This window comes from Girardinichthys multiradiatus, chromosome 21 (assembly GCF_021462225.1).
Source record: "Girardinichthys multiradiatus isolate DD_20200921_A chromosome 21, DD_fGirMul_XY1, whole genome shotgun sequence".
Taxonomy (NCBI): Eukaryota; Metazoa; Chordata; class Actinopteri; order Cyprinodontiformes; family Goodeidae; genus Girardinichthys; species Girardinichthys multiradiatus.
Window position 1 is genome coordinate 18,842,227 of NC_061813.1, and position 27,963 is coordinate 18,870,189.

The window sequence follows — 27,963 nt, forward strand, 5'->3', positions numbered from 1 at the left end:
GTATTGCTGTATTTAGCACACAGGTTATTGCAATTTGCAAGCTATTGGGTGACGTCTGCTCTGCTTTTTTTTTAGCAGTTCTAACACTCATACCAGCAACTTTGTGGTGAGGTGTCAGGATATACTGTAAAAAAAAAATGCTTCATATTTGCCATCAACTTTATTCCTTTCCTCCAATCTTGCCTTTTAGCCTCACTCTTTTGTATTCCTCCACTTTGTTTAATTTTAAACAAGCCATTTATTTTAAGGTCTTTGCTCATTCCTGTTGTTGTTCTGCTCTGCTTATTATTAATGTGAGCTGCTTTTGCCTTTGTCCCTAAATAAGTGGGGTTTAAACATTTCCCCTACAGACATGAACCCATCAGCAGTTTTTTTTTAAATCAAGATCAATTTAGAAGGTTTGTCTTTAAGTGACACACATTAGTAATGTCTACAGCTCTAATGTGTCAGATTTCTACTATTGTGCAGTTGTAACTCACATAAAACAGCTAGTGAACACACAATTGTGTTTCTTATTTTTTTTACTAGTAAATATTTAGTTACAACAGGTAAAAACATCCCTTTTCCCCAGTAACTCCAATTAATTTCAAGCTTGTGTTAACCTTTCAAAGATCACAAATGTGCAGTTTTTGCAAATGTTTACAGTTAAATATTCAAAAAGCCTTTGTCAGTTATTTATTCATTAATTTAAAAATATGCCTGAAACAGACACAAGGTGTATCTGTAAAAGCCTGGCATTCAAACAGACCCGGGCAAAAGTGTTTTTGACGTCTTTAAGGTAAACCGTGCCATAAAACAACATCCCGCATCCTGTGGTTAATAAATACAACTACATGAAACTTATCCAGACAAAATAAATACAAAACATTTGGCATACACAACCCACAACATCTGACTGCACAAACCAGTGTTGATCAAGGGAAGTGCATCTTAGATCTGTTCCAAAGTGAGAGTCTTTTCGAAGTTAGAAGGTGTGTGACCACACTGAGCAGCATCAGGAAGATCGCCATAGACATCACAATCACATAGTGGCTAATGCTGCAACACAAAAAAAAGTTCAACAGCAGCAAAACAGAAGAGGTGGGAACAATACATGCAAATATAAAACTGGTAACTGGTATTTAACTGACACTAACAAACTGCGTTTTCTTTGTAGACTTACCTTGTGCCAATGTCTAACCAGCTTCCATAGTCTTGCACCAGGAAGAAGAAATGCTAAAGACGAGGGAGTTAAACATTTATCATGTAAAGCTCATAAAAATGTCAATTTAGTGGGAAAAAGATATTGAGCAAATAAGTCTGATATTACTGAAATTATTTTACCAGTGCCATGATGTCAGATATAACCAGGACAATGAGGAACAAACTGGAGGAAGATACAACATAAAAGATCAAAAGGAAAGAAAACATGAACCAACATTTCTCACAATTTTTGCCTTCTTCAGAAACAACATAGATAAAATACTTGTTTCATTTTATATTTCTTAATAGAATAGAAATGTGTTCATGTTGGATAATTAACTCCACAGCCAGCGGACCACTGCCTCTAGTGAGTTTAATGAACTGTTTTTATTTGTTACTTTAAAAGCCAATTACCTTCTTGATGGGAGCTGTGTTGCAACTTGGATGGTCTCAAACGTACACATTACTATAATAAATGGAATAATAACCTGAGATGAAAGGAGACAATTTAGAGTTTTAATGTACACACTGAAACAAATCTGGTAAATCTAACAGAATACTAAATATAGCTAGCAGAACTGGCACAAAAGTATTTTCAAAAAAAGTGTGCTTTGTAATGGTATTCCATTAATAATTTCCCTTTGGGATTAATAAAGTATTTTTGAATTGAATTGAATTGAATTGTATTCAGCCCCATTATCCACGTTGCACCTCAATAAATCCAGTTTCAACCTTGGAAATTGCCCTCAGACGTTCCCCAATAATTAGAGTCCAAATGTTTAGTGTAATTTCAGTATAAATACAATGGGACTGAAACAATTAATCGGATTAATCGTGATTGATCGATTATTGAAGTAATAGTCAACCAATTTAATAATTGAATAATCATTAACTGGAGTATACAGACTCCCCACTCAGAGCAGTAATTAGGCCAAAATTTTACAAAAATATATACATTTGGTATTTAAGATGGAAAACCCACTTTGTCTGTAAATATGCCTCCAATGGCATATTTTAAGCTTCACCTGGTTCAAATTCTATAAAAAATCTACAACTACCCACCTTTTGCTATTCGATTATGAATTGGTTAATCGAAACAATAGACAACAGATTAATCGATTAGCAAAATAATCATTAGTTGCAGCCCTAACATACATCTGTTTTGTGAAGGTTTTAGATATTTGATAGAGAACATCATCAAACAGCATTCATGAAGACCAAACGGGGCTGGTTAGAGATAAAGTTAAGTTAAAAGCGGAGTTAGTTTATAGAATGACAACCCAATCATTGAACATCTGACAGAGCTGTAATTGCAATGGAACGAGGTTCACCTAACAATGATATGCTGCTTTGTGCTTGTCTATACATTGAACTGTGTGACTATAACATGACAAAATATGAAAATGTGAAGAGGAATGAATGCTGTTGTGAAGCTCCTTTCCTTACAAAACATTAAAATATGTCTACAGTAACCTACCTTCCACATCATCAGCCCTCCCATGATAAACGGGTTGAAAACAGTGAGGAAACAATAAACGGAGGCTGGGTCAAAACTAGATAATAGCAAAAAAGAGGAAGAGTAAGTAACTACTGAAAAAACCAGAGCTAAAACTTTCAAAACACGAACCAGTGTTGAGGGGAAAACCAGACCACTGATATATTGCTTATCTAAAATACTTTTAAACTACACATTTTTATAAAAAAAAAATTTCTTGGTTCCAAGAAACATTTCTTCCAAAGTTTTGGAACAGAGTTTCTCTCAACAATCTAAAGCCAAACCAAAGCATAGTTAGAAATTAATTTTCACAGTTCACTTCTGCTTCCTGGATGTAAATGATCAGTAGCTTATTTACAGAAGCAACTAATCATTAAACCAACCTCTCGAGAGACATTTACAACTTCATGTCATTTGTAACACAAATAAATACAGAAATGTACATCCAAAATACAAACATTTTTCTACCTGTTAATGGATGCTATGTTCCCTGTGCCAAAGAAAGCGGTTATTATAAAAAATACCTGAAGAAAAGGTACAGTAAAGGAAAGAATTGAAGGAATGTCATCATAATATTTGACTGACTTTATAGATGAGGAAGAGCGCTGCTAATATTCTAAAAAGGTTATCTAAATGAATTAGGGTTACCTTTAAACAACACACTGAGAATAAAGCAGCTTTGTTCAAACAGTTCTTGTCCTTTTCTACAAATACATACACTATATCAAGGATACAAAAAAATATGATCTTCTGATGTCATCCAGCTTCAGCTGTCGGATTTTGGTGATGTCAATGTTGGCTGAGAAATCAATTGTAGACAGCTGAAAACAAAGAAAAACAGACAAACATCTCATTAATCCATTCTCACAACACCATGCAGAGCTTTGTATCAATCTTGCTTATAAATTTGAGTATATGCTAAAGAGTAATTTGCATTGGGTGCGTGAATGAGGGTTCGTGATTAAGCAAGAACATGACAAAGCATTTCACATCAGAAAGGTCACTTGCAGGTACATCCATCTTATACCACGTCATGTGGTACAATGCATAAATTCTGGGGGCCACTTCCGGTCCAGCATTTTCACATGTAAATAAACGGTCAATCGCAGAGCAAATATGGATAAAAAGGCTTTGGGGGAGATTACTGGAAGACATAGACTATGAGTACAGGTCCTTCTCAAAATATTAGCATATTGTGATAAAGTTCATTATTTTCCATAATGTCATGATGAAAATTTAACATTCATATATTTTAGATTCATTGCACACTAACTGAAATATTTCAGGTCTTTTATTGTCTTAATACGGATGATTTTGGCATACAGCTCATGAAAACCCAAAATTCCTATCTCACAAAATATATGCATGTTAAATTTTCATCATGACATTATGGAAAATAATGAACTTTATCACAATATGCTAATATTTTGAGAAGGACCTGTATTTAAGCAACTATCTAACTAACTTAGCTGTATTGTTAGGGTTATTGGAAGACTCATTTGTCCCCAAGCTTTAACCCCATGGCCAGAGGTGTTGAGATGTTGCTTCAATGTGTACTATCAAGTCTAGCAGTACCTCCTGCAACAAAACATAACCTTAACATGATGTTGCTGCTTCTTTTCTTCACAGCTGGGTTGGTGTTTTCTAGACTGCAAGCTGCTTCCTTCCTTCTTTTTGTCATTATGGCAAAGGGCTTCAATTTTAGTTCTATCAGACCACAGGATCTGTCTCCAACATAAAAAAAATGTTCACTGCATTTATTTGCAAACTGGTCCTCAAACCAGACACGCTCCAGCCCTTGGCTGCGCCTAGAAATCCTGTCCATGAAAGTTATGAACAGGAACGGTGACAAAAGGGCAGCCCTGCCGGAGTCGAACATCCACCGGGAACAGGTCCGACTTAGTGCCGGCAATGCGAACCATACTCCTGCTCCGCTTGTACAGAGACCGGATGGCCCCTAGTAAAGGGCCCCTGATTCCATACTCCTGGAGCACCTCCCACAAGGCATCACGAGGGACACAGTCAAATGCTTTCTCCAGGTCCACAAAACACATGTGGACTGGTTGGGCAAACTCCCATGAACCCTCGAGTACCCTGTAGAGGGTATAGAGCTGGTCCAGTGTTCCACAGCCGGGATGAAAACCACACTGCTCCTCCTGAAGCCGAGGTCCGACTATCAGCCAGACTCTCTTCTCCAATACCCTGGCGTAGGCCTTACCAGGGATACTGAGGAGTGTGATCCCCCTGTAGTTGGAACACACCCTCCGGTCCCCCTTCTTATGAAGGGGGACCACCACCCCAGTCTGCCAGTCCAGAGGGACTGTCCCCGACCGCCACGCAATGTTGAAGAGGCGTGTCAACCATGACAGCCCCACAACATCCAGAGACTTGAGGTACTCAGGGCGGACCTCATCCAGCCCCGAAGCCCTGCCACCGTGGAGCTTTTTAACCACCTAGGTGACTTCAGCCTGGGTGATGAAAGAGTCCAACCCCGAGTCCCCAGCCTCTGTTTCCACCAGGGAATGCGTGATGGCAGGATTGAGGAGATCCTCAAAGTACTCCTTCCACCGCCCGATAATGTTCCCTATCGAGGTTAGCAGCTCCCCACTTCCAATGTAAACAGTGTTGGCAAAGCACTGCTTCCCCTCCTGAGGCGCCGGACGGTTTGCCAGAATCGTTTTGAGGCCAACCGGTAGTCCTTCTCCATGGCCTCACCGAACTCCTCCCAGGCCCAAGTTTTTGCCTCTGCCACCGCCCAGGCCGCAGCACCCTTGACCTCACGGTACCTGTCAGCCACCTCAGGAGTCCCACAAGCCAACCACAGCCGATAGGACTCCTTTTTCAGCTTGACAGCGTCCCTTACTGCCGGTGTCCACCACCGGATTCTTGGTCAAAGCTCTCCCGGAGGCAAGAGTTGAATACATCCCTGGCCAAGGGCTCCGCCAGACGTTCCCAGTAGACCCTCACTATGCGCTTGGGCCTGCCAAGTCTGTCCGGCTTTCTCCTCCTCCAGCAGATCCAACTCACCACCAGGTGGTGATCAGTAGACAGCTCAGCCCCTCTCTTCACCCGAGTGTCCAAAACAGTGGATTTCGTCTCTTCTTTTTGCAGATGACGTGGTCCTGCTGGCCCCCTCTAGCGAAGACCTACAGCATGCGCTGGGGCGGTTCGCAGCCGAGTGTCAAGCGGCTGGGATGAAGATCAGCTCCTCCAAGTCCGAGCTCATGGTTCTCAACCAGAAAGGGTGGCTTGTCCTCTTCAGGTTGGAGGGGAGTTCCTGCCTCAAGTGGAGTAGTTTAAGCATCTCGGGGTCTTGTTCACGAGTGGGGGAAGAATGGAGCGGGAGATCGACAGATGGATCGTGCGGCTGCCGCAGTAATGGGGGCGCTTTGCCGGTCCGTTGTGGTGAAGAGAGAGCTGAGCCGAAAAGCGAAGCACTCGATTTACCGGTCGGTCTACGTTCCTACCCTTACCTATGGCCATGAACTTTGGGTCATGACCGAAAGAACGAGATCCCGGATACAAGCGGCTGAAATGAGCTTCCTCCGTAGGGTGGCCGGGCACTCCCTTAGAGATAGGGTGAGGAGCTCAGCAATCGGGGAGGGGCTCGGAGTAGAGCTGCTGCTCCTCCACATCGAGAGGAGCCAGTTGAGGTGGCTCGGGCATCTATACTGGATGCCTCCTGGACGCCTTCCCTTGGGAGGTGTTCCAGGCACGTCCCACCGGGAGGAGGCCCAGGACACGCTGGAGGGACTTTGTCTCTCGGCTGGCCTGGGAACGCCTTGGACTCACCCCGGAGGAGCTGGAGGAGGTGTCTGGGGAGAGGGACGTCTGGGTGTCTCTGCTGAGTCTGCTGCCCCCGCGACCCGGTCCCGGATAAAGCGGAAGACGACGAGTACGAGTGTTTGCAAACTGTAATTTTGGTTTTTTATATGTCTTTTTTGGAGTAATTGCTTCTTTCTTTGCTGAGTGGCCTTTCAGCCCATGTTGGTGTTCTGGATAACGACAATTTCTTACCAGCTTCAGCCAGGTGAGAAGGTTTATTGCTCTTGGTCTGGTGTTAATATGAACATTTTTCACCAAATTGCATTTATCTCTAAGAAACAGAACTTCTCTTAGTGTTTAAGGTGTTGCCTTAACATAGGCGTGCCTCCAATTAAATCAAATGTTGTAAATTAACCGGACAGAAGCTTAGAAAGCCATAACATCAACATGTGGCCCTTCCAAAATTATTTAAAAGCATAATAATAAAAATATTATAATAGAGAATTCTGTTAATTCTGATTAAAAACAGGAAAAAGTTCCGTCTCATTTAATGTCCGAGAGAGAAAAAACAAGGTTATATGTGTTTTTATAGTGTATGCAAACATCTGGTTTCAACTCTATGCACAAAATTATATCACAGGTTAATACCAAATATGAGTTTATGCAGTATTAAAATATATAGAAATATGGCTGACAAAAAGCTCCTGCAAAAAATAGTAAAGGGAGCTGCAAAGAACATCGAAGTGTCTTTATGCTCTGTCCAGGATGTTTCAGAGCCACTGCAGGGACAGTGGATATGGATATGTACTTTACATTATTTTTTTTGCCTTTTTCCTATCTCTCTATTAAAATATTTTTCACACTGTTAAAGAAACTTTTTTGACACTGAAACTTTCAAGAACAAAAACTAAAAAACATGAAGCATTTTGACCCTAGTTTGGTTTCACAATGCTGAGGTCCTCGCTGTTTTAAGCAACTAAGATTACAAATTTAGATTAGAACTGTTTTGTAATTACATTTTCTGTCATGTTTATGCATTTAAAACCGTAGCTCTTACAGATACTAAAACAAATTAAAAATATTGATTGAAAATAAACAGAAACCCCCCATTTTTTTCTCATTATGTCTCTTAACTCCACCTCTTGCCTTCTGGAGACACCCTGAGCGATTAAGGCCTCCTGTTCAATGTTGATCCACACAAACATTAGCCAAGATAAGACAGGGGGAAACAAGGCCTCTGACCTAAGTAAGAGAGAACAGAAAGATTATTCATATCCAGCAGATTTTCTGGAGATGTCCAACAAAATGTCCCACAATAACTAAATTTCAAATTGTCTTGCCATACCCAGTGCTGAGCAGTAGGTATGTGGATGTGAGAGACAAAAATATGCTGAGGAGTCGATGGAAAAGGCGTGTTGAGCTCAGAAGAGGAAGAAATATAGAAGATGCTGGAAAAAAAAAGACAGCAGAGATGCAAAGGTGGAATATTAAAGCCTGCACTGACATTTCAATATTACTTTGTTCATGTCTTTAGTATCAGATCAATGTTTTAAATAAAAAAAATGTTAAATAAATATAACTTTCATTGGGTTTTCTGCGGCATCGAGAAAAGCCCCCCCGCCCATCATCCACTAACCTAATGTGGTCCAGCTGATGATCTGATTTAGAAGGGGCAGACCTTGTTTCTGTTTTAGGCTGTAATGTGTGAGCAATGGCACGTACGAACACACGGCCACATGAACCATCTATTAGGGTTGACAAGTAATACATCTTTTAGTAATTGTTGAGAAAAAAAAAAATTCACACCCAAACCAGGACAAACCAAACAATTACCTGACTGAAAAATTGCCGTCTGTCACTTGGGTGCAGCGGCACCCTTCGCCATGATGACCAGAGGTAACAGGCCGAAGTGAAGAGGGTGAGCAGGCCTGCGCAGGTACTGACGGAACAAATATTGAGTTTATTATATTTTATAATCACATCTTTATTAAAGAACATCTATGCAATGTAAAGAATTTTCCACTGGTTACATTTCTAACTCTTTTTTGTATGTTTGTTTGTTTTTGAAAACCATAAGTGGTATGCTAAAGAGGCAAGATACTGCTAAATTGGGTACACAGTGACTCAAAAATACCTGCATTAATAATCTCTAAAGATCTAATATCCAATCATATGCTTATCCCCATCTGTTATCTACCAATAAAAAATGCCCCCTAATGCCTTAATGTGACACGTCTCCTAAAAGGGGATATTCTGAGACTTTTTCTGTATTTGAGAAAATAAATTGCCAAGTCTGAATTCAATACCAGTAAAAGCCTCTGTTTACAGAGGGAAAGTACTTTCAACCTCTACCCTAAAGAAGAAATACATCTTTGCAATTGTTAACCCCCTAAATATCAGCTTCAAATGATGATGCATTTTGTACCTTGGAAAAGGGAAGTCAAACCATTTCAACTTGCTTTTTGCTTCTTTCTACAGACATTATGCTATTTACACAACTGTATGAAGAAAAATGGTAATAGTCTATTGTGACCTTAGTTTATATCTTTTATCAAAACCAATAAAATCCAACTTTTTGTATTGCAACCTGTCAGAAACTATACATGTTTAATTTCAAAAATTCAAACTAGAGTAACAAAAAACATTTTCTTGTATCTGACTAGCATCTCATTTCTGAGTGTGTAGATGGTAGGATCCAGTAGTAAATATTCTGATAAATGTAAGCAAATAAAGGAAGTACTCACACCAGATGTAGGTTAGGCTCTCTACCCACAACCGGCATCAGGGGGAAAACAGCCAAGCACTGGCAGCCAAGAAACCAGCTCACTGAACGAAGCTTCACAGGAAATTAGACAAAGATAACTGCAAGCTTTTGGGAGTGCGGGCTTAAGCAGACAGTGAAAATGTGTTTAAATTCATGAGCTGTCCATGCCAAACTGGCACAAGAAATGCTACAAAAATTGAACTTTAGAAAACTAAACCATCCAAATTCTGTATTTCTAGAGAGTTATTTATATCTTCAAAAGCTCAAAGTGACAAAAAATATAATTCAATTCAATTCAAAAATACTTTATTAATCCCAAAGGGAAATTAAATGTTGTTGTAGTTCATATTATGTAGGTTTCTTCAAAGAGTTGTAGTAGATGCTAATGGCCGTGGGCAGGAAGGATCTCCCGTAGAAGTTTGTCTTACAGCACATCTGAAGAGGCCACTGACTGAAGACACTCCATAAGACACTCATGAAGATGATGCTCAGGGTTCTCCATAGTGTTATTAATTTTATGAAGAACCCTTCTTTGTACAATGATCTCCAGAGGTCCCAGAGGACTCCCCAGAACAGAGACAGCCTTCTTTATCAGCTTGTTGAGCTTTTTTAAGTCCCTGGCTCTGATGCTGATACGCCAGCAGATGATGGCAGAAGAGATCACACTCTCCACAACAGACTTATAGAAGATATGCAGCATCTTGCTGCAAACACCAAAGGACCTAAACTTCCTCAAGAAGTACAGTCTGCTCTGTCTCTTCTTGCAGATTGCTTTACAGTTGCATCTCCACTCCAGTCTGTTGTCCAGGTGAACACAGACATATTTATACTCCTCCACCACCTCTACTTGTCCCATGATGGAAATTGTGTTTGACTTATTCCTGATTCTCCTAAAATCCACAATCATCTCCTTTGTTTTATTCACGTTCAAGATGAGATGATTGTTTTCATACCATGCCACAAAGCGGTTCACCAGCTTCCTGTACTCAGCTTCTTCTCAGCTGATCCACCCCACGAATCATCCGAGTATTTCTGCAAATGACAGGAGTCTGTCTTGTACTGGAAGTCTGAGGTGTACAGAGTGAAAAGGAATGGTGAGAGTACTGTCCCCTGTGGTGCTCCTGTGCTGCTGACTACCTGGTTAGACCCATAACCCTTCAGTCTCACAAACTGTGGTCTGTTTGTCAGGTAGTCTTTGATCCAGGAGATTGTTGAGGCCTCCATCTGAGTCTTCTGGAGTTTCTGACAAAGCAAATTAGGTTGGATTGTATTAAATGCACTGGAGAAATCAAAGGACATTATCCTCACAGTGCTGCTGGCTTTGTCCAGATGACAGTGGGTTTGTTGAAGCAGGTGTTTGATGGCATCTTCAACTCCAATTCCACAGTGATAAGCAAACTGAAGGGGGTCCTGATGGTTAATTGTTTGGTTACTCAGGTGGACCAACAGTAGTCTCTGTAGGACCTTCATGATGTGGGATGCCAGGGCAAAAGGGCTATAGTCATTGAGGACTGATGGGTGAATTTTGTTTAGTACCGGAACAAGACAGGAGGTCTTCCACAACACTGGAACCTTCTTCTGGGCCAGGCTAAGGTTGAAGAGGTGCTGCAGAATCCCACAGAGTTGCTCTGCACAGCCCTTCAGGACTCTAGGGCTGACATGATCTGGACCTGCAGCCTTATTCCGATTCAGTCTCTCCAGTTGCATCTTCACCTGACTTCTTGAGACACAGGTGGAAGGGGGAGGCAAAGGGAGCATCAGCATCTTCTGATTTGGTTGAAGGCAAACATGTAGAAGCAGAAAGGTCCATGGCTGATGTGGAAGAAAAGACATCTGAGGTGTGACAGGAAAGCAGTGGGTCAAAGGACGGTGGGATGTTTGGCCATGAGCAAGAGAGGAGTATGCTGAGCTTGTTTCTGAACTGAACCTACTGATGAATGTGTTCAGTTCATTGGCTCTATCCAGACCTCCATCTGTCTGATCTTCCTTCTGCTTGAAGCCTTTGATCTTCTTCATCTCTGACCACACATCTCTGATATTGTTTTGCTGGAGCTTGCTCTCCAGCTTCTTCTTGTACACTTCTTTGTTGCATCTTATCTTGACTTTAAGTTGCTTCTGTAAACTCCATAATAATTCCTTGACTCCCTCTCTGAAGGCTCTTTTTTATTGTTAAGCAGGTCTTTCAGGTCACTGGTGATCCAGGGTTTGTTACTGGGGAAGCCTCTCACCGTTCTGCTGAGGATGGTGTTATCCACACAGAAGTTTATATAGTCGATTACACACTCACTCATAGCATTGATGTCCTTTTCATGTGACTGGCACAGTCTGTACCAGTCTGTAGCCTCAAAGCAACCTCACAGGAGTTGTCAGCTTCCTGTGACTATTTTCTCACAGTTCTCTTTATTACAGGTTGCCTCTAAACAAGGGGCTTACATTACGAGCAGAGAAAAACAAGATTGTGATCTGAAAACTTACTGCTAACAGTTCAATATCTGGACTGCAGAGACGACACTTTACAGTAACATGTCCTGGATTACACCATCTGTTGTTCACAAGTACTGCCAGTCCACCTCCTTTGCGTTTGCCGCTCCCCTTTAAATCTCTGTCTGCTCGTATGGTCAAAAAGCCCGGAAGAAAGACGCTGGAGTCAGGGGTATGATCCTGCAGCCATGTCTCAGTTGTCTCAGTGAAACACATAATACTGCAATCCTGGTACTCTGGCTGGGTCCTTTGTAGGGTTTGGAGTTCATCCAACTTGTTTCCCAACGATCTCACATTGCCCATAAGAATCAATTGAAGACATGGTTTGAACTTCCTCCTTCTCTCTTTTCTCTTTGCTCCTGCCCTGCATCCACGGTGCCTCCTTTTCAATTCAACAGGGATTTGGGGTTGTAGTTAAAGTATTATTTTAGCTTTTGAGATATTAATTAGCTGCTCCTTGTTGTAAAGAAACAACCCCATTTCCATGATGATGCATCATAAAAAATGTCCAAAAGTTAAAAAGTATCAGCAAAAATCCTTCCAGCTGCACAGCATCCAATACCAGAGAGGAAAATCCTCCAAAAAATCTATTTTATAAAACACAAGATGAATTCGAGTTCTTAAAAAGAATTAATCAGAAAGAAAAGTCACAGAGTTACTCCAACCTCCTGCCACCTTGAGTGGCGCAATTCTAGAATCTTAGAAGAATAAGAAGGTTTTAAATGGTTTGTATTTTCTTTTAAAAATCCTATTTTGCACATTCTGTTACAGATTTGCTGGGATTTTATTTTGCTGTTTGACCAAGCATTAGCTGTAAAACACAAGGTTTCACATTTCACTCAATACTATGACAGAATGAGAGTTTCCTTTTTGACTCAGTGGCATTAAGGTGCTAAGGTTATGAGTTGCTGTGAGGCATTTGTGCTAATATGCTGGGTTTTGCTTTCACCAAACGTCTTGCACTGTTCCAGAAATGTAGTAGGTTTTTTTTGCTGCCATATTCTTCTGAGAGAGGAGGTTTTCTCCTGCCAACCCTTCCAAACAAGCCACAATTGTTCAGTCTTTTCTAATTGTATTGTTGTGTATATTATATGTTATGTTACATGAAGCCTGTAGAGTCCAAAATGCAGGAGCTTCTCTGAACATCACTGTCTGGAACTGCAACTATCTCAAATGTTGTTCACTTGTAAGAAAAAATGTTGTGTCTGCAGAATGCTGGACACCTACTTAACGTACTACCATTAACAGATTGATGGGCAGCAAGAAATGCTTCTCGAAGATCATTGCTGTTGTATTTCAGCCCAGGCATTGTGTTAATACACACATTCAAGCTACATACCAGCATACTGCTTTTACAGAGGGGATCACATTGATAATGATCAATTAATCATGTGCATTTGAATAACAGGAACTGGTTCTGCTTTTCTACCTGAATCATTTTTTTCCATTTCGGCTTCATATTTGTTTAACAAATAAACACCACAAGGACTCTGTGTAGTGTTTATGTAAAGTTGAGGTTAGACATAAATAATTTTAGAACCCAGGAAAGACTAGATCATACCCATTATTTCCTTGTATATAAAAAAATGTAAAATCCTTATAAGAAAAGACTGTTGACTTCTATTTTGAACCATTTCATGATCCAAAGCACATTTTAGTCACATCAATGCCTGTCTCAATAAGTCAAACTTTCCAGGATGACTATTTTCAATAATCAAATTATGGATCTATAGTTAATCTCATCCATCCCTACACAACATTGGTGTTTTGTGAGAGGGTTGCTTTTGATTTGAAAATTAGAATGAATGACGATGTTTTATAACAGGAAAAACATTTTGCAACTCAGACTGTGCAGTTTTTTGTTTGTTTGAATATTTGTTTATCTTCCTAATATCTACCTGAACAGCATCAGTGTACCATCATCAACTCACCAACTTTTTAGCACACAAACATGATCTGTTACCTTGGCTTTGCCAAAAAGTCCAGAAAGAAGGGGCCACACGGAAAGGAAAGCCAGGCCTACAGTCAGCATGGCGCGATGAAAGAAGCTCACCACCTGGGGGCAGCAAATGACAAACAGTAATCCAAGCCATGTTGTCAGACTGCACACAAAAAGCCTATGCACTGATAAATAACCTGTACAGTACAAACGTGGGTCAGAAATAACTGGTTTAAAGACACCTACGAGCAGCTCGATCCCAAATGCCACCAGCACAAAATAGCCCAAACATTTCCAGAGTGGCAGAGAGGGAGCTGATTGGATTAGATCAGACAGAGCTCCAGACCTACACAGAACAAAATATAAAAATTCTCAGGAAAAACAGACAGAAAATTACAAGTATTCAGGGTCTAATCAAAGAAAATACAAACTCAAAGGACTCAAATGACACTTAAGTAAATATGTTTTTGAGTGTACTTTGGTATCGTGTGTGATTACTCTATAGTTGAAATGTAGGTCAAATAGAAACGTTGTGTATTTTACTCTTAAATCATAAATTTACAAACACTGACATGTCTCATCTTATTGCCTGCTTCAAATGATTCAAATATGTTACTTACTCTTTTAAAACAGAGTACCATACAGGAACAGGCAGCAGGCAGTAAATATAGTAAGTCAAGGGACTTCTTTGGATAATCAGGAACAGAGTGATCACTACAGCCACAGCAACACAAAACCTGGCCAAATTCTGACTGGGATTCTGCACACACACAGACACACGGACACACAGAGAAAAGCTGTACCAGTTTAACAGGACAGGCAAGAGTTGCAAACCAGCTATTGTGAAAGGATTCTTCAACACTGGGGCTACTGTCTCCTGTCCCTACCTGTTTAGCAAGGTTGGGATAACGAACAAGGCTGGCGTGAGTCCTCAGAATAACCAAGAGGACATATGAGGTCCAGCCTATAAATCCCAGCACCACACTGCAACCCAGGAAGAACCTGTCGTAGGTATGGTAGTAGACCAGGCCTTCTAAAGAGAGGGCTACCAGAGACTGGCACAGAGAGATCTGACAAGAGATGGAATACATAAGGATATCAGATGGAGTGCTTTTGTAAAAAAGAGAAGAATGGTGAATATTACCCCAAGTCCAAAACAAATCTAATGTCCTTTTGATTTTCATTGATTAAATTTAAACACACTTTATGATGCTGTGAAGCAATTGATTCACTGATACTTACAGCATCATTATACTTCTCTAACTGAATCAGTATCCGGGCCCTGTGAGTGAATTCTGCTTGCTTTGACTCAGTCAAGAGTCTGGAAAAAAAAAAACAATTTAAAAGGGAGATTAAATTACTAACTTGCTTGATTTATGAAGTTAATATTTAACATATTAGCCCCGCCTTATGTACTGTACTCACTGGTATGGTGTGAACAGAAAAGGTAGCGTTGTGTCTTTTTTCTGAGTCATTTTCATCTATTGAAGAAAATAAAATAAACCAAAGTGTAATCGCTGTGCGTATCAATGACAGCATTATTAAAGTATCACATTTGTGACATGCTGGTTACTATACATCAGAAATTAATGCTGTGATACCTTGAACTGCTCCAGTACTTGAATAGCATTAGTGTACATGCTTTCAGCCTTGAACCGGTCACTGTTGTTCAGGTAGAGGAGAGGTATCACACCCTGTACATACGCAAATACAAAAACACACAGGCAACATTAGTAGAAAAATCCTCTTTTAGGAAACCTAAGTAATGCACTGAATAGTGACATTTGTGATATTTAATCTTTCTTCTAATTACCCACTGACTTACAACAGAGTTAACCGGAATGGGCAAACCAAGAAGAGAAGCCATGAGTGGAGCAATATCAGCCTGAAATTAAAAGAAAAACAGTAACTTTTCACAGTGTATTGCATTCACATGACTTGAACTTTTTCAGTTTTCTCAAATTACAACCATTGGTATCTATATACAGTATTATAGGGTTATATGGGTTTTTATCAAATAGGCTAACACAAAGTGCCACATAAGAGTAAAGTGGAAGGTCTTCTCTTTTTTATTTTAATAAAAATCTGATAGCAGTGCTGTGTATTTGTATTTAGTCTCCTGAGTTAGTATTTTGTAGAACCATCTTTCATTGAAATTACAGCTCAAAGTCTTTTCCGGTATGTTTCTACTAGTTTTGCACATGTAGAAAATTAGATTTTTACCCGTTTTTCTTTGCAAAGAAGCTCAAGCTCAGTCAGATTGAATGGACAGTGTGGCTACATAGCTGTCTTCATGTCTTCAAGTGTTTTAAGCCCCAAGTTCCCAATCAGATTTAGGTTTAGACTTTGGCTGGGCCATTTGAATCCATAAATATGCTTTAATCAACATTGTTTCATTTTACCTCTGGCTGTATATTTACAGCTAGTCGTTGTCCTGCTGGCAGGTGAACCTCTGCTCCATCCCCAAGTATTTTGCAGCCCTCATCAGTTTTTTTTTTTTTTTTTTTCCAAGGATTACACCATATTTACTCCCATTTATTTTCCATTCAACTGTAGCCAGTTTCCCAGTCCCTGCTGATGAAAGCATTCCCACTGCATGATGCTGCTACAATCATGTGTTTAGGTAGACAGTAATTCTGTATTAGGCTTGTAGTTGCTATGCTGTTTACATTTTAAGATAATGGATAAGTTAGCACTCTGTAAGATATGAAAGGCTTAGGATTTGTTCATATTTGTGTTTTTTTTATATGCTGGATGCCTCATTAGATCAGCCACAGGCATCGCTGATAGTAACTGGCCTTTTTTTTTAACTTGGGTACACTTACATTTTACTTGTTTATTTGTTCATTAACACACAATATTGTTAATTCACTAAATGAAAGGGAAAAACTGAAATTAAAAATAAAGACTTAATACTGATCCACAACTGTTTCCCTTGTCTGTCTGCTGTGTTCCTTGGTCTTCATGACACCGTTAGCTCTCTAATGTTCTTTAACAAAGCTCAGAGGCCTTAACGGTACATATAGATTTATAATGAGATTAAATTACGCACAAGTGGAATCTTTTTTCTAATTAGGTGACTCCAGAAGGCAATTGGTTGTACTTAATTTTATTTACGGGTATCGGAGAAAAGGGGGATAAATACATATGCAAACCACAGCTTTCATAATTTCTATTTGAAAAGAAGACCTTCTATCATTTTCCGTTCAGTTTGCAATTATGCTCTACCTTGTATTGGTCTATCACATAAAAGCAAAAGCACATATTAAAGTCTGTGGTTGTAATGTGAAGGGGTTCAATGGGTACGAACAACTTTTTTTTGAGATACTGACTGATGACAGCCACATTTGTTTGAGCGTTCTTCACACCTGATTTACATCAGCTCTACGAATATGCTCCAAGTTCCAATCTGAAAAAGAGACCAAGACAAAAAAAAAGACAATATTGGAAATTCAATAAACCGTGTTAAAAATTGAGAATGAACTGGGCTTACCTTTTAAGTATCCATCCTCATATGGCTGGGACTCTGTGACTCTCTGGGCCTTGTTAACTCCAGCTCCCCACACTACTAATGGTGTGAGTGTTTCAGAAGGATGACCTGCACCGTGGGAACCTAGAAGAGGAAACTTGTAGGACCTCAATAGCTCTTCTTTCTTACTTATCTAGTAGACATCAAAATGAAACCTGAACAAAACTCTTACCCCAGTTTGTCATGCCATGATCGGAGGTAAACACATAGGCAGTTCTCCCATCATAGCCAAAGAAGTCCTCTATCAGAGACACAACCTCAGCTACACCAGTGTCTACCAGGGCAATATTGTCCAGGTATTCCCTGTAGAAAACACAAAGTGCAAGATAAAGATAATGCCTTATCAGGGATTGCTAATTTGCAAAAGTTCAATCAATTAAAACCCAAAAGCGAAAAGAGAAACATCCCAACTCAATGTAACCCACTTACTGTGACATTGGCCTGTGAGCATGTCCATTAGTGTCAATGCCAAGCAGATGCAGAAAAAAGATATTCTTATCCTCAAGCAGAGTGGCTTTCAGAGTGGAGTTAGAGTTTGCTGCTTGAAAGAAGGACTGTCACAAAGTTTAAACATAAACAAAATTATTCTAGAAATTCTAGACTTCTAGTTAATATCACCAACAGCATACAGCATTGTTATGCACTGACCCTGTATTATCTAAAAGAGCTTACAGAAGCTGTAAAGTATACTCTTGTTATTAAAGATGGCTTTTCATTTTGCAACAAAAATCTATATTATTCAAGGAAAATACTATTGCAGCACCAACACATGCCTCGTCCCTGAACGTATTTTTGAAAAAAAAACCAATTACATTTTGAAGCCTTAATCAGTTGCAATTAATGTATTAAATTACAGCAGCCACCTTTACTATGAGTATTTCTACAACCGTACTTTGACTTGAGTGAAAACCCAGCTGTCCAGCCTGGAAGCATCTGTGGAAGCAAAGTCCTCCTCCTCTGCTGGGTATGTGTGGGTATGAACGTGGTCACCAGTTGCACCTACAAGAACCCAAAGCCACAAATCAGATACACTTTTCCTTCAGCAATGTTATTCTGTAATGATCCAGACAGTTTGAAAATAAAGTGAAAATGAAAAAAATTATAACTGCATTGGTAATCTTCTTCTTATTAACATTTTTAGAACAGATATTATATGTAAGTTTTTTGATTTTTTTTATTGGTAATTTTTAAAGCATCCATGAGAGTTATCATTTTTTGCGCTTGACTCTGGACTGGGTTATGCAGCCTTAAATACAGATTATTTAAATCAAATAAGTCCTAGTTTTTATCTTTAATTATATTAGTTTGGAATACAAAGACTTGTCAGTGCTATATTTTTTGAATAAGTGTGCATTTATTTAGGGTTTATGTCAGTAACTCAAGACCAAAAATGATCAATGAGTTGAACAAAAACTTGCATCCTGAATATGTCAAATCAGAGATACAAGGTATCATCTTCATTTAAATCAATGTAAAACCCCTTTTTTTCCAGAAATTTAGATTTTATTGTTTAGATGACAGGATAAGAAAGCATTCAGAGACTTTTTCCATGCTCAGCTATCTTTTTTTTCTTTTTTCTTTAGCTTATCCTGACTTGATAAAGTTTAAATCATATTCCAAACTTTTCCAGACTGAGTAGGAAACTTGTCGACTACCTTTGGCAAACATTGGGAGGATGTCTGGACTCCCCCAGCACCAGGTGTTTCTGCTCTCATTAAACACTGAATCAAACTCTACTGGATTCTCCTTCCAACCTGAAAATATGCAAAGAAATGGTTATTTACCATCACAAAGAGATAATGTTAAAGTGCAAGAAAGAGGAATACAGACAAGGGGGATGAAAATCACAACATGCACCTACCTTTAGCAATTGCACTGACATCCTCATAGAAGCCTGCGATCAGAGCAACATGACCAGGGCGAGACTCAGTAGGCACACGTGTGTGAGAGACGCCCCAGGTACCACTCTCCTCTATTATGGTCCTGATGGTAAAACTTGTTAAGCTCAGTTTAAAGCATAAAAATAAATATTTATTTTAGTTCATTCCCTACTTTAAATCAGTTTCCCAACCTGAGGAATGGAGTCCTACAGGAGCTATCGGGAAGCCTGGTGAAGAGACTGTCAGCTCTGAGGCCATCTGCCACAATTAAAACCAGTCTGGAGGCAGGGGGTGCCAGCGGCGTGGACTGGGGCGTCATGCCGTGGACCAAAGGAGATGTGAAGTAGATGTCAAAGATTGATAGAAAGAAAACTACATGGACTGTCAGTCCCACCATAAAAAAGGTGATCATCCTCATTTTGACTAAAGCTCTACAGAGCAATACTGAGGTTTCCTGAGATGAAGGGAAAATGAAACAGATATAAATTGAAAGATTATATTAAATGTACATATAGTGAGGACTAAAAATAAACTTTACTAAGAGAAGCCCAAAAAGAAGATATATATCTGCTTTAAAATTAGACAGGCTAAATCAATGAATCTGCTATAGAAAGGCTTAGTGATGGGACTAATCCGTTCCCATATGCTACTGGTAAATGTGCCAAACATCAAACAAACACATTACAAACCTAATATTTTAGTGGCATTTTAATGGAAACCTATGTTTCATCATATTGGATGTGTATCAGAATATCTGCTAGATTAGAGACAGTGAAGTTATCAGTCTTACCTGTATTTAACGTCAACTGGATCGTGGCATAAAGTGATTTCAAGAATGAATAAGAAGTAAAAAATTGTGCCATTCAAAACAATCTTCTTTACATTTATCTTCGTACATGAGCCTTCACTACATATCCAAAGAAGCAGACAGATTAAGGCTGCTGTTTCGAAACAAGATCAGCCTAATCTTTAAGAGGATGCTTTTACAAAACCAACTATCCCTTTTGTAACAAGATTACTACAAGAAATACAGGCAGCACGAGAATATACTTCCGTGTTGTGACTTTGGCGTTGACTCTCGACGCATGCGCTTAAAGCTGTATTGTGGGTAGTATAGTTAATGGACATATGGTTTTAATTCCAGCAGGTTATCTAAATTAAAACGTTACCAAAATTAGTAACGCTTAGTTTTTTTGCATTATTTGTTTAAGTATTTAAATAGCAGAAAAAATACATATCTTTGTTTACATTGGTTGTATTTTCCATTTTTGACATTAGCTAGCGTGAGCTGTCAGCTAACAATTATGACCTGCCCAGTTGCCTCGGAAATATCCAATCACCTTTCAACATTTCATTAAAAAGGCGGGCTTTGATGTGACGTCCCCTAAATCTGGCCAATCGTAATTTCGCATTCTTTCCCCAAGTAAAAGGCATGAACATCAGGATCCATTCAGGAAGAAGCCCAACTGATTAGCCTAGCCTGCCTGGATTGTTTTATAGTGGAAAAATGGCGTCGGTCAACCCATTTGATGTCAGTGATTCTGAGGAAGAAGCGGAACGACGTCCTAATGAGACGGTTGACACAGAAAGAAGCCCGAGCGGGGGGGCGCCAGGGCCACCACCAGGCAATCCTCTCTCTCCGCCTGCAGATGCCGAGGCTCCGACACTTCTGCTGTCTAGCAACCGGACAAGCCCAAGCGGTGAGGGCATCTCGGTGTCGGCCGCGGTCACATCCGCTATGGCAGGCGGTGCCGAAACGCGGGTGTCTGTGGATGTAATTGCTGCTCAGCTGTTACGGGACCAGTACATTCTTACGGCCCTGGAGTTTCACACTGAACTGTTGGAAACAGGCAGGGAGCTTCCGCGGCTAAGGGATTATTTCTCCAACCCTGGCAACTTCGAGCGACAAAGCGGTACTCCACCTGCCAAAGATCAAGTGCTCGGACCTGGAGGGCCACTGAGTAAGTAGCCTTAGCTCATCTTCATGCTACAAGTAGCGGTTTACCAACCATGTCCCCGCTACGGTATTACAAAAAGGGAGCTCACTAGCTCGCTAACGTTAGCTCACAACCTGGTTGTGGAAGTCACTTGATCTGGAGATCGCAGCTTGCTGCTCCTGCCCAACAGCTCAAAGGCCGCAGTCATCAAACGGGTTTTGTGTGTCAGTTATCTTGGCGAATAGATCACAGCGTTAGGTCTTGAAAACCTTTCAAATTGATGCATAAAGATGTATTGGAGGGCTAGATGGAGGGTACTGTGACAGACAGGTTGTGATGGACCCTTTACTTCAGCCCACCTGCAAGATAGAAGTCAGAAACAGCCACAAGTAGAAGAGAGTGATAGAACATGTTTTTAGCTGCAAGTAAGCCAAAAACTAATATGGTTAAAGATAAGACTGCAGTTTGCAGAACTTAAACATGTGTCTTTTTATTGTGGACCTACTGAATATATTTTAAATGTGTACTATAGATTGTATTTTGCAAGTGTTGATCGTACTCTGTACCAGACTCACACAACAAAAATGTAATTACCTGTTACAGGCTGTATGTCTGGAGCATCCTCATCTACTCATGGGACTTTTAATAGAATAACCATTGCATGCATGAAAGCTCAAGCCACTTGGCCCATAGGCAAGCACAACATACAAATGATTACCATAGTTACTGCCTGCACCACAAATAAAGCTTGTTGTGGAAGTTTAGAAGAATAGCATAAGCACAGTCCTACCTGTTGTGAATAGAGATGGACTTTCGTGAGATTCACGGCTTATGATTTGAAAAAACAATTTTAAATTACTGTCCTTTTATAACATGTCTTATAGTTAGTTTTTAATTTTAAATTGAATTGACTCGACTTGTGCTATAGATTCAGCTTAACATTGAGAAGCAGGAAATGCTTTCACTATGCTCCAAATGTGGCTGCCGTTGGTGTTGTCAGAATCAACGCAGAGTGAAATCAGAATCACAGTTTGGTCGCCAGGAAAGGCAACCTGTTATCTCAGGAGGCTGCTGCGTAGGCATCATTAAGTATATTCTGCTAATTCTAAACCTAGCTGATCTCGCTCTGTCAGATTCTTGATATCCCTTTGGATGTTAGTTTAAAAGGCCAACAGTAAAAAATAAAAAAAACTTACGGTGCATTTTTATAAGTAAGTTACTCCAAGATCATAGGAGAAAACACATACTTGCTGACCTGCATGTTGGGCACAAAGCTCTAGTGGTTGCAAGAAACCCACAAAAGGTGTGGAGTGTGATGACCTACAAAAATGTGTCTGTGAAAAGCGTGACGTACCATAACAGCCTCTGTGTCGTGATCCTGAGAGGACTGTCATAGGGGAACATTCATCTTAGTCTTGATAGCTGCTGATGAGCCACAGTCCAGTAAAGTGTTCAGTTTAGGAGAAACAAAATGGTTAAATCTACTGTGGACAAAAAACAAGGAATAAAAGGAATCCTGAATCAGCTATGTGCTAAATCAAATAGCAAGATCTCATGGGATCGGAGGAAAGATCTTTATAATTGTAAGATTCTCCAGCTTAATTATCACATCCAGACACTTTGAACTATCAATGTAATTAATGAGGGTTGCTAAAGCTATTGGTAGTGCAGATGGCTGTAAACAGACAGGTTCTCTGTAACTTTTCTAACAGCCAACATATTCAAAGTGTGGCCTAGAGACAAAAAAGGCTCGTTGAGTATAAATATTTTCTTTAATTTATTTGTGTCGGAACTAATGTGGTTTTCAGACTGTGTATAAACCCAGTTGTTGCTGGAAACCCAAATTGAAAAAGGAAAATATAACATAATATAATATAGATGTCTTGCCCTGTCTATGCTAAAGCCACCTACTGCTCTAATTAGTGCTTTGGAACCATTGTTTAGATATGTTTAAGGATTCTCATTCTCTCAAAGGAAGAATATGTGTAAATGCCTTGTATCTTTTGGGCTGTAAAAGCCAAATAAAAGGCAGAAATCCTCAGCTGACCCGCTAGAAATATACTTAATGTGGCCATTCTGAATACAGAACCTGTGTCTGAATGTGAATTCCAAACAAAAAAAGAAGGACATTGTTTGTAAAATGAATCCCAGAATAGAAATACATTTATGGCAGTTATCTTGTCTTTATTATTTTGTAAAAACCTTATTTACACATCAAGAGGTCTAGTATATTATTGACAATAATGTGATTCAGAAACATTGCCCTGCACGCACAGACACACATACACACTCCAGTTAAAAGCGGAGAAATATACTTTAGTACAGTATACTTCTTTGTTGATATAATATTGTTGATAAAATGGTTTTATTAACATCACAAGAGGGCAGCCTTTTTTTTTATATCCCCTGAGGTTGGAACTGAGCCTTGTTACTGGGCAGAACCATAGTGTCACTACAGTCCTGCAAAAAATGTTCGATCTCCTATTTCTTCCATTTTTGTTTTGATTGTCATCCTTTGTTGTTTCTAATCATTAATACCTGTCAAAGGTAACCTGAGTTAAACCAAAATGCAATTTCCCAAATTATGATTTCATTTATTAAAGGAGAAATGTATCCAAACCAACATGACCCTGTGGGAAAACGTTAGAACCTTCTAAACCAACTGGCTGTGCCACCATTGAAAACAAATGCCCTCTGGCCTTTGCAATAAGTGGCAATGAGTATTGTACATTGCTGGGGAGGAATTAATGCCTACCCTCCTTTGCAGAATTATTTTAATTTAGCTACATATGAGATTTCATACTTTGACTAAGCCACTCCCAAACTTTATGATTATTTTATATTTTCAGCCATTCAGAGGTGGATTTTCTGATGTGCTTTTGATTACTGACCTGCCCTATAAGTCAAGCCTACTTCCACACTTGTTTTAGGGGTCCACTGAATACATTCCCATACATCCTGCGGATCATCGACGCGTCTTGTAACAATTGGGAGACAGGCATGTGTTCCCCTTGGACGTCAGTCATTTCTCTTTGGACCTTTTCCCGTGGATGACATCTTTGCAGAATCTCATTGATATTACTGAATCATGAACACTGACCTTAACTGTGGCAAGTGACGCCTGCAGTGCTTTAGATGTTCTCTTTGTTGTGTCATTCAGGATGAGTTGTCATGTCAACGCTGTAGACACTGATAGATGTCAGAGATTTTGTCGTCCATATGTCCTTCCATTTCCTAAGATCAGATGTGTTGCTTTTTGAGATCTTTTAGCCTACTTCTTGTTGTGGGACAGGTGCTATTAAAGTGATTTGTTGATTCCACATGTCAGGCAGTAATCAGGTCTGTTTGTGGCTGGTAAACATGAACTCATATGTTCCACAAATATGGTTAATAAATGTGATTTTATAAGAAGCTCAATAACTCATTTGCATAGGTCCAGATTGATTTGGATACCTTTGTGCCTCAATGAAATTATTTGAAAATGTCATTTTATATTTCCTCAGGTGTAAATATAACTGTTTATTGTTAGACCAGGCCCGCTAACACTATATGTTTAGTGAATTATTGTCATTGCTTGATGAGCGTTTCTCACAGAGTGCTCACAGGGCCTAGAGGGTATGTCCCTTTTCATACACTTAAGGAAATAAGTGTATGGTTTTATGCTAAGGCATCAGAATTTAGCATAGGGCTGCACAATATAGGAAAGCATGCAATAGCCATATTATTGTTGAATATTACGATGATAATATCTGGTGCAATTACGCCACATTTTCTCTTACTCCATCCACCTGGCCAATATGTATTATTGGCATACAGCCTGACTTGTGAATTATAATAACCTATATCACATCGAATGCAGTCTTTTGTGATTGCTATTTTGCACATATGATTTCTAAACTTATTGCAATAATGACAGCGATTCCAAATTTTGTGAATCTCTAATTCAAACTAATAGTAGCTTTATCTCCAGCATCTTGTTTAGACTTACTAAAAGCCAAAATATATGCATTTAGAGGACCTAAAACTTGTACATGTATCTTGTTATGAACATAGAAGTTCATAACAGAAAGATGAAAAAACATGTGGCGAGGATTACTTGCATGTGGACATATTATTTCAAGACCAGCCTGTGATGTCAAAAAAAGTAAAAAAGATCGACAGGTTTTGTTGTCAGTTAGCCCATACTCTTACACTGTGGTTAGCTTGGCTTTTTAGGCCAGCACAACTACATTTACCTGGACTTTTTGCTGGGCATTAGAGCAAAAATAAGGCCAATCTCACAGTTGCATTAAAGTAGCAAGAAAGCTAACACCATTGATGAAGCAAACCAGGCAGCTGTGCTCAGTGTAATATGAGCCTGAATGTTCCTATTTATCAGCTTTTTCTGGTTCTCGAAAGTTTGAAGTTGTTTTTCTTCCCCTCTATGGGCATTTCGTTTAGGTGAAGCAAAGTTTATTTTGTGGTTGCATTTTATAATTGATTAGTTACATCATACATATGCAGTGAGGGGATTTTCCTTTCCATTCAGTTTATACTGAGCTCTTGTTTAAAAGTTCAGATGAAGCAACTTTTTAGACTGTTTACAGATGTACTGATGGTAATCTTTTCTATTGTGTGATGGAGTCTGCTCCTCCCTTTTGAGGCAAGCATCCATACCTAAAGCAGTGTCTCTACAAGCAATTTTCCAATTCATTGCCACATTCCTAACCTCTGTGAGCCGTGGAATCATCTCAGTAATTGTTGCAGTTATGTTACTCTTGTCTCACCGCTACCTCTGTGTCTCTGCAGATCGGGCGGGGAGTGTTAGCACCTTGGACTCTCTGGACTTTGCACGTTACTCAGATGACGGCAACCGGGAGTCAGACGAACGGGTGGCAGGTAAGATGAACCATACCGTCAGGGCTCCAAGCAGCAACGACTGCTTACCTTTGGGAAATACAAGACCACAGGAGAAGAGATTAGTGAGCCATAGAAATAGGCCTAATGTCTCATCAACAACTGTAATGCAGATTTGTAGGTGGTGCTGCTTTAACATGCTGGCTAACTGTTTGTAATTAGTACTACCGTGAATGATTGGTAGAAGTACATTTAAATTACTGCAATTTATAACCCATTTTGGCTCCATGTCAGACATTCATTGTTTTTATTTTGGGACTTTGGTGAAGGTGTTGGATCTCCTTCTTTGAACTGTCACACTGTGTATCAGCCAGTGGTGTTTCTGGTACATGATCTGTTTACTGTTTTTTGGGGGGTTTTTTTTCAAATCGCACTCTGTTTCCACTGTGGCCCTGTCAACACATTTCATTGTTGAACCAATTTCTAATTTTGTCCGGCACTAACAGAACACCATCTCACAACTCTACACTTAAACGCACATGCTCAAGTATTAGCCTTTTGTCTGTTTTAATGTGCATTGTGATGAGTAATTGTAGGTTGTTGACGAGGATTTAATAATAAAACAATCCTAAAAGTAGAAGAATATGTACTGTTATTCAGTCACTAGCAATGTAATCTTCATGTAGACTTGATCTAATGGATTCTGTTGCTGCCAACATTTAGGCAATACATGTTAGCTATCTACAATGTGAAGTAATAGAAGGTATAGCATTAGCTGTTACCATATTTTGTTGTCATCATGGTAGCCCCTGATCCTTAAATATCCGAACTATAGTTTTGGTAGCAGAGCAGGAAATTTTCTAAAGCTTTGAAGCCATCTTGCAAATGCGCTGAATACATGTGCATTGCAATGAATTACAATATTAACGAAAAGTTGATTTAATTCAGCAATTTACTTTAAAAAGTGAAACCCGCATTTAGATCGATTCATTACACACACACACAGTAATATAAATCAGAATCAAGCCCTTATTTCTGTTCGTTTTCAATATTATAGGTTACAGCTAATGAAAACTCAATGTTAAATTTCTCAAAAAAATTACAATTACATCAGACAAGTAAAATAACAGGGGTTTTTAATATATACATGTTGGTTTTTTTAGTATGTCCATTTATTATACAGTGTACACATTCAGTACTTGGTCAGGGCTCCTCTTACATCAGTCAATGCATCAGTAGGTCAGGGGAGTCTACTGACCAGTCAAGCACAGTTCTACCCTGGTTATTAAACAAGGTAATGGTACTTTTGGAGCTGTGAGCAGGTGTCTAGACCTGTTGGCGAATGAAATCAGCATCTCCACAAAGCTTATTAACAGAGGTCAGAATGAGGAAACGTTTTGTGTGGTCTCGGGTCCAGGAATGGCCTAACACAAGGAATGCAGCAGATCTGTGTTTGGTGGCGTTTGAAGCACTTACTTTGACAACACCTCGTGAATCTCCCCCAAATCTCTGAATTGGCTTTGCTTTAGGGCTGCTGCTATCTTTGTTGCAGCCCATCGACTTTTTTCTACCACACTTTTTCCTTCCATTCAACTTTCCTCAATTTGAATACAGTACTCTGAACAGCCAGCTATTTTGGTTTACCCTTGTGGATGGTGGCCAACTGTCAAGTCTTCAGGTTGATTGTGCCATAACATGGTCATAACACCTCATTTCTGTATAAAACTTCCTTTCTTTAAATGGGTCTTATGTAATATTCAAATTTTCTGTGAAAACAAATTTTGGGTTTTAATTTGCTGCAAGCCATAATCATCGACATTTACAGAAATAAACTTGCGCAATGAATATATATAAATAGTATAGGTTATTTATATGATTTACTGAAATAAATTTACTTTTATACTGATTCTAATTTATTGAGATGCATTTTATATTTCAGGGGGCGAAATGGTTTAGTTTTGACCTGGGGATTTTTTTTACTTCATTGAAATCAGACACATTGCATAACAAAGGAACAGTTAAACCATGCAGCAGAGATTTTGGTTTCAGCTCACACCCACAAAAGATGCATTTTTGTTTTTTATAATTAATTTCCAGACACCTATTATGTGCAAAAATGACCCCTTCCCTCCACCACTTTGACACACCTGTCCTG

At 39.4% G+C, this 27,963-nt stretch overlaps 2 protein-coding genes across 11 annotated transcripts in view; one reads left to right on the forward strand and one right to left on the reverse strand.

Moving 5' to 3' along the window:
- Positions 1-503: 503 nt before the first annotated feature.
- Positions 504-20,092, reverse strand: pign (phosphatidylinositol glycan anchor biosynthesis, class N). The gene is made up of 29 exons (XM_047348977.1): positions 19,826-20,092; positions 19,227-19,489; positions 19,017-19,138; positions 18,811-18,909; positions 18,048-18,154; positions 17,585-17,709; positions 17,328-17,458; positions 17,120-17,239; positions 16,995-17,035; positions 15,452-15,511; positions 15,228-15,320; positions 15,052-15,107; positions 14,869-14,947; positions 14,514-14,696; positions 14,247-14,386; positions 13,873-13,972; positions 13,651-13,743; positions 9,187-9,278; positions 8,276-8,381; positions 8,079-8,187; positions 7,788-7,890; positions 7,582-7,684; positions 3,412-3,498; positions 3,146-3,201; positions 2,660-2,735; positions 1,597-1,670; positions 1,324-1,366; positions 1,163-1,215; positions 504-1,038 (listed from the first exon to the last, which is right to left on the reverse strand). Exons 2-29 carry the CDS (start codon positions 19,451-19,453, stop codon positions 915-917), a joined length of 2,802 nt encoding a protein of 933 aa, XP_047204933.1. The 5' UTR covers positions 19,454-19,489; positions 19,826-20,092; the 3' UTR covers positions 504-914.
- A 315-nt stretch (positions 20,093-20,407) lies between these two features.
- Positions 20,408-27,963, forward strand: part of relch (RAB11 binding and LisH domain, coiled-coil and HEAT repeat containing) — a 39,950-nt gene continuing 32,394 nt past the window's right edge. For all 10 annotated transcript variants that reach the window (XR_007035647.1, XM_047348967.1, XM_047348969.1 and 7 more), the window contains exons 1-2: positions 20,408-20,996; positions 25,761-25,850. Coding sequence is in view for 9 of the 10 variants with exons in the window: in XM_047348967.1 (XP_047204923.1) it covers positions 20,543-20,996; positions 25,761-25,850 (544 nt within the window). In the remaining variant the exon portion in view is untranslated. The remainder of the gene's footprint in view (positions 20,997-25,760; positions 25,851-27,963) is intronic.